Source organism: Zalophus californianus, chromosome 8 (assembly GCF_009762305.2).
Source record: "Zalophus californianus isolate mZalCal1 chromosome 8, mZalCal1.pri.v2, whole genome shotgun sequence".
Classification (NCBI taxonomy): Eukaryota; Metazoa; Chordata; class Mammalia; order Carnivora; family Otariidae; genus Zalophus; species Zalophus californianus.
The window spans coordinates 68,991,218-68,999,119 of NC_045602.1; the positions used below are offsets into that span (position 1 = coordinate 68,991,218).

Genomic DNA, 7,902 nt, shown 5'->3' on the forward strand with positions numbered 1-7,902 from the left:
TTGGAAAATGAGCAGAGGACCTGAATAGATTTTTTTTCAAAGAAGTCATAAAAATGACCCACAGGTAAACGAAAAGATGCTCAACATCACTAATCTTCAGGAAACAGCAAATCAAACCAAATGAAGTATTACCTCACAGCTGTTAAAATGACTATTATCAAGGAGGCGGGGGTAACCCAAACTCTGAGGAAAGGCTTGGGGGGTCTGGGACAACTAGCCACCAAAATGAAGGTGAAGATGCTGAGCCGGAACCCAGACAACTATGTCGGTGAAACCAAGCTGGACTTACAAAGAGTTCCAAGAACCTATGATCCTACCTTACATCATTTTGAGGTCCCACGAGAATACATAAGAGCTTCAAATGCTACCAAACTGGAACGGGTATTTGCAAAACCATTCCTTGCTTCTCTGGATGGTCACCAAGATGGAGTCAATTGCTTGGCAAAGCATCCAAAGAGCCTGGCTACTGTCCTATCTGGGGCATGTGATGGAGAGGTTAGAATTTGGAACTTGACTAAACAAAAATGTATCCATACAATACAAGCACATGAAGGTTTTGTACGAGGGATATGTACTTGTTTTTGTGGGACTTCTTTTTTTACTGTTGGTGATGACAAACCTGTGAAGCAGTGGAAAATGGATGGACCAGGCTATGGAGAAGAGGAGGAACCACTGCATACAATATTAGGACAGACAGTGTATATGGGAATTGATCATTACTGGAAATAAGCTGTTTTTGGCACATGTGGACAGCAAGTGGACATTTGGGATGAACAAAGGACAAGTCCTGTATGTTCAATGACCTGGGGATTCGACAGTATAAGTAGTGTTAAATTTAACCCAATTGAGACATTTCTCTTGGGAAGTTGTGCTTCTGACAGGAATATAGTACTATATGATATGAGGCAAGCTACTCCCCTGAAAAAGGTCATCTTAGATATGAGAACAAATACAATTTGTTGGAACCCTATGGAAACTTTCATTTTTACTGCAGCAAATGAAGATTACAACTTGTATACTTTTGATATGCATGCACTGGACACTCCTGTAATGGTACATATGGATCATGTATCTGCGGTGCTTAATGTAGATTATTCTCCCACTGGGAAAGAGTTTGTGTCTGCTAGTTTTGATAAATCTATTCATATCTTTCCTGTGGACAAAGTAGAAGCAGGGAAGTCTATCACACAAAGAGAATGCAACATATTATCTGTGTAAAATGGACTTCTGACAGCAAATATATTATGTGTGGATCTGACGAAATGAACATTTGTCTATGGAAAGCTAATGCTTCTGAAAAATTGGGTGGGCTTACATCACGAGAAAAAGCAGCCAAAGATTACAACCAGAAGTTGAAGGAGAAATTTCAACATCATCCTCATATAAAACGCATTGCTCGTCACCAGCATCTACCAAAATCTATCTACAGCCAGATCCAGGAACAGCGCATCATGAAGGAAGCTCGCCGACAAAAGGAGGTGAATCGTGTCAAACATAGCGAGCCTGGATCTGTATCAATTGTGTCAAAGAAGAAACACATAGTCGCAGTTGTGAAATAATACTTGGTATTCCTACCAATCTTGATGAATAATTATTTGTTACATTTGGATGCGCAGACTCTGCAAATAAAGTACAGGCTTTAGAATAATAACAAACAGTTCAGTTACATGTGTAGAACACTACCCTGAAAAACTGTCCTGAAAGGTGATCTGGTTGATAAGATTATCCAACATTTTATCCTTGATCTGCTTTCTTATTTCATTGAAGAATACAGTATTTGCAAGCTAACATGTTTATTGCTGTTAGAAATTGCAGATACACTTTTACTTTGATTATTATTATAGATATACTATACATTTGAATTTACATGTAAGACCAAACATCTCTTTTGTTACCTTTAATATTACTTTGGGTAATTATTGCAATGATTTTTCCCATGATTACATATAATGTGGAAGAATTATGTCAGAACTTTTTTATTCAATTAATTTTCTGTGCTTTATTTGTATTTGGCTGTTTGAGACTTTAAAGATGATCAGCTTGCATTTATATAACTTTTATAAAAATTATAATTTATAGTCAAGTTAAGATGATAAAACCTCCTTTTCTCAACATTGTAACTTTGATCCATTTCTGCTAATTTCTCAATCTCAGTAAATCATAAATACTTCTGTGTGAAAAAAATGACTATTATCAAAAAGAATGGATAAGAAATGTTGGTGAAGATGTAGAGTAAAACTAATCCTGTACATTATTGGTGGGAATGTAAATTTTTACAGACACTAAGGGAAATATTATGAACATTACTAAAAAAAATAAAAATAGAATTACTATATGATCCAGTAATCCTCTTCTTTGTCTATATCCAAAGGAAATAAAATTGTTATCTTAATGGGTTATCTACACCACCATATTCATGACAGCATTAATCATAATAGCCAAGACATGGAAATATTCTAAGTACCCATCAATGGATGAATGAATGAAGAAAATGTGATTATATAAACACACACACACACACACACACACACACACATATGTAATACATGTATATATAAAATTATATATACATTATATGTGTATATATGTATATTGCATATATTATATATGCACTATATATTATTATGTACATATATACACACATATATATTGACATAATATTCAGGCATAAAAAAGAAGGATATCCTGCCATTTGTGACAATATAGATGAAACTTGAAGGCATATTACACCAGGTGAAATAAGTCAGACAGAAAGTCAAGTACTGTATGATCTCACTTATATGTGGAATGTAAAAAAGTCAAACTCATAGATACCGAGAGTTGAATGGTGGTTTCCAAGTGTTGGTGGTAAGGGATTATGGAATGATGTTGGTTGAAGGATACTAATTTCCTGTTATGAAATGAATGTTTGGGGAATCTAATGTATAGTAGGGTGACTATAGCTAACAATACTGTATTATTATACTTGAATATAATAAGATACTAGATTTTAGATGTTGTCACCACATTAAAAAAGGTAATTATGTGAGGTGATAAAGATTTTAACTAACCTTTTGCAATATATTCATGTGTCAAATCATCACAATGCATACCTTAATGTTATATGTCAAATATATCTCAATAAAGGTGGGAAAATAAGAATTTATACCTTTGCTATATGCAAATTAAACTAAGTTAAATAACAAGCATAACCTGGAAAATGCTTGCAACTGAAAAAATATAAAAGAAACCTAATATCCAGGGACAATTTTTAAATTACTGAAAATAAATAAGGAAAAGACAATGACTCAAGATAATCACTCTGACATTACAAGACATTTCACTGTAGAGAATATAACATGGCCAATAAATGTAAAAATATTTCTCCTAAGAAGTAACTAAGAAAATGCAAATTAAAATGCAAATTAGTATAGCCATTGAGAAAGAAAGCTATCATTTAAACATATAATAAAATCAGGGGAGTAGGAGAAATTATTTGCTCTACTTACATCCTACTAAGGACTCTTTCTTAAAACTGCAAACAAACAAGAACAAATCAGACAGTTCAGTAGAAAAATGGGCAAAAGTTTTCCTAATGGCCACTAAACATAAGTAAAGATGAATGTTAGTAGTCATCAGGGAAAAGCATATCAAAACTATTTGATGTCACTACACACCCACAATAATACTCAAATTAAAAGACAGAAAATACCAAGTGTTGACAAAGATGTGAAGAAATCGATTGAATTGGAATTTTTTTAAATGAGGTGTTATAGTCTGCCACTATCATTATATTACTATCAATTACTTCCTTTATGTTTGTTATTAGTTACTTTATATATTTGGATGCTCCCATGTTGGGTGCATAAATATTTACAACATTTACAACTGTAATATCTTCTTGTCGGATTGTTCCCTTTATGATTCCATAGTGTCCTTCCTTTGTCTATTATTCCCATCTTTGTTTTAAAGTCTGTTTTGTCTCATATAAGTACTGCTATCTGACATTCTTTTCACTTTCATTTACATGATAAATGCTTTCCCAGTCCTTTACTTTCAATCTGCATGTGTCTTTAGGTCTAAAATGAATCACTTCTAGGCAGCATATAGATGGGTCTTGCTTTTTTATCCATTCCATCACCCTATGTCTTTTGATTAGAGTGTTAGTCCATTTACATTCAAGGTAATTCTCAGTAGGCAGGTACTTATTGACATTTTGTTACTTAATTTATGGCTGGTTTTGTAGTTCTTTGTTCCTTTCTTCTCTTGCTCTCTTCTCTCATGGTTTGCTGACTTTCTTTAGTGATACACTCAGATTCTTTTCTTTTGTATTTTTTGCATATCTATTACTGGTTTTTTGATTTGTGGTTACCATTAGGTTTATATATAAAACCTTCTACATATAGCAGCTTATATTAAGTTGATGGTCACTTAAATTTGAACCCATTCTAAAAGTAGTAAAGTTTTATTCATCTCCTCCCTACCTTTTATGTATGTGGTATCATACTTTGCATCCTTTTATTTTGTAAATCCCTTGTCTCATTTTTATAGATATACTTGATTTTACTGTTTTTGCGCCTCTTTCTTTTCTTATTCCTAATTATGGTCTTTCCTTTCCACTCAAAGAGCACCCTTAACATTTTTTTTTTGTAGGGCTGGTTTAGTGGTGATGAATTCTTTTAAGTTTTGTTTGGGAAATTTTATCTTTCCTTCTATTCTGAATAATAGCTTTGCTGGATAGAGTATTCTTGGTTACAGGTTTTTTGTTTGTTTGTTTTTGTTTTTTTATTTCAGTTTTCTGAAAATATCATGTCACTCCCTGCAAAGTTTCTGCTGAAAAATGAGCTGATAGCCTTATGGGGTTTCTCTTGTATGTAACTCTTTTCTTTTTTCTTGTGGCTTTACATTTTCTCCCTACTTTTTGCCATTTTAATTTCTATGTGTCTTGGTATGGACTTCCTTGGGTCAGTTTTGTTGGGGGCTCTCTGTGCCTGTTAGATATGGATTTCTGTTTCCTTCCCCAGATTTAATAAGTTTTTAGCTATCATTTCTTCAAGTAAATGTTTTGCCCCTCTTTCTCTCTCTTTTCCTTATGGGATCCCTATAATGGAAGTGTTATTCTCCTTGATGGTGTTATTGAGTTCTCTTAGTCTATTTTCATTTATCATTATTATGTTTTTTTCTTTCTTCTGTTTTGCTTGATTGCTTTCTATTACTCTGTCCTCCAGGTTGCTGATCTGTTCTTTTGCTTTCTCTAGTCTACATTTATTCTACCTAGTGTATGAATAGTAAATTTGTAAAACCACTTTGGAAAAAGTGTTTGACAGTATCTACTACAGTTAAATATACTCATACCTATGACATAGCAAGTTAATTACTAGATATATTTTCAACATAAATAAATGTATAAGATAAAAATATAAATATATATGTATATGTGTGTGTGTGTGTAAATAGTGTGCAACTAGAATGGTCATTGCAGCACTATTCACAACAACCTTAACCTGGAAACTACTCAAATGCCAATCAATGGTGCAATAGGTAAATATACTGAGGCATCGTAATACAGTGGGTACACTACAAAGTAGTGAGAGTAAATAAACTACAACTTCCCAGACAGTGGAAATTATTTCAAAAACATAAGATTGAGCAAAAGAAGCAAGCAGAGGGGTTAATATTATGTAATTCCATTTATATAAAGTAAAAATATAGGGAATACTAATTTATGCTTTTAGAATTAGGTTAGTGTCTATCTGTATTGGAAATGGCTAGTGAGCTGGGAGTTTGATAAATGGTAAAAAGAGTTTAAAAATTCCTCCTAATTAGTAACAATTTACAACCATGTCTTTTTCTGAATTTATATTTTATTAGATTAAAAATGTTTTAAAAAAGATTTATGTTATTAAGTTAGCTAGAATGTGAAGATATGGGTATTCTCATATTGCTGACAGGTATATAAAAGGGCAAAGCTAATCAAAGGTCCATTTAGTAACTTTATGAAAATTAAAAATGCACACACCCTGCAATCTATTAGTTCTATTCTAGCCTCAAGAATAGTTGCACAGGGGCGCCTGGGTGGCTCAGTTGGTTAAGTGACTGCCTTTGGCTTGGGTCATGATCCTGGAGTCCCAGGATCGAGTCCCGCATCGGGCTCCCTGCTCAGCGGGGAGTCTGCTTCTCTCTCTGACCCTCTTCCCTCTTGTGCTATCTCTCATTCTCTCTCTCAAATAAATAAATAAAAAAAACTTTAAAAAAAAAGAATAGTTGCACATATGCAGGAAGACTATGTAAGAATATCCATTTCACATTATTTTTAAAATTGTACATTAAAACCCTTTATACCTACTTCCAGGGCTTAACTAAAATAAATATGCTACATCGATTCCACAGAGGAAATATACTTCATAGCAACTAAAATAATTAACTAGACATATGGACATACAAAATACTCTTGTGATGTTGTGATGGGAAAACTGCAGATTTTTTCTATAAATGTAACTATTTTAAAAACTAAAATAACCTATTAAGATTATGTTTAAGTCATAATTATAATTAATTACTATTGAAATATAAACATATAAAACATATTATATTCATTAATTTATATTTGACCACAATTAACTAATTTAGACTATACATCAGTCATATTTATAATTTAAAAATTAAGATAGGTCAATAATCCATAAGCAGTAGTATTAGAAACACACATACATACAGAAACACACACAGGTATGTAAACACATACCTATGATTATTAACATTATAAACCTTATATAAATATATTATAAATATTTAATTTTTAAGACCACATTGTTCATGACTATACCTATTTACAAAGTTTGATTGTATTTCTAAAATTTTAATCTTAAATTTTAGACTACAGAAAACAGAACTGTGATATAAGATGTAGAGAAAAATAAATATACATTTTTCATTTTATGTTGTGAACAAAACAATATGTACTTTTTTAACAGAAATAATGAGGAAGCATTTTTCAAAATAATTTGTCGGGGTGCCTGTGTGGCTCAGATGGTTAAGCATCCACCTTAGGCTCAGGTCATGATCCCAGGGTCCTGGGATCGAGTCCCACATCGGGCTCCCTGCTCCTTGGGAGCCTGCTTCTTCCTCTGCCTCTCTCTCTCTCTCTCTCTGTCTCTCATGAATAAATAAATAAAATCTTTTAAAAAATAATAATAATAATTTGTCAAAAATTTCTAAGTAAAACAACCTATTAAAAATGCCTACTATACAAATACCTTATTTCTAGGGAAATTTTAAAAATTGAGTAAGCACAAAGGGATAATAATGAATTATAATGAACAAAGATATAAAAAATGAAATGTGATTTAAATTGCAAAAATGTTTTCATATCCTAAAATTGTAAATGGGCTAAAACCACCAGTAAAATGGGAAAAATTTAAGGTTTGAAATAAAGTTAATATCCATATAATTTTATATTTTATAGTCATCAGGCCTACATTATACTAATCATTTAATATAATGTATATTTGTGTATATATATATATACATATATATTCATAAAAAAACAAGAAGTAGAATGACAAATTAACATGTCAACATAAGAATTCTAAAAGGCTTATTGATATTGATAATATGTGCAAGTTTTAATAAGCAAGACAAAATTACTTTTTAATTTGAGAAATAATAGTTTATATAATTCTTGGGTTAAAGAAGAAATATACACTCAAGTTGCCAATTCTTTATTAACTAATAAGATGATAATCATGTAATGAAAATCTACAGTGTATATTCTAGATACATTTGTTAGCAAACACATAACATCAAATTCATGGAGTACTATATGAATAAAAAAAAAAGCCATACATTCATTTTAAGAAGATCTTCACAAAGAGTTATAATAAAGAAAAAGGTCAATATGAATGAACTGGAAATGAGAAAAAA

The 7,902-nt window shown here is 31.8% G+C and overlaps 1 protein-coding gene across 1 annotated transcript; it reads left to right on the forward strand.

Annotated features, from left to right (window-relative positions):
• Positions 1-225: 225 nt before the first annotated feature.
• On the forward strand, positions 226-1,559 carry LOC113938190 (DDB1- and CUL4-associated factor 13-like). The gene is given in 2 exon segments (XM_035728975.1): positions 226-1,162; positions 1,165-1,559. Coding segments are annotated over 2 exon segments (1,332 nt in total).
• Positions 1,560-7,902: the final 6,343 nt, after the last annotated feature.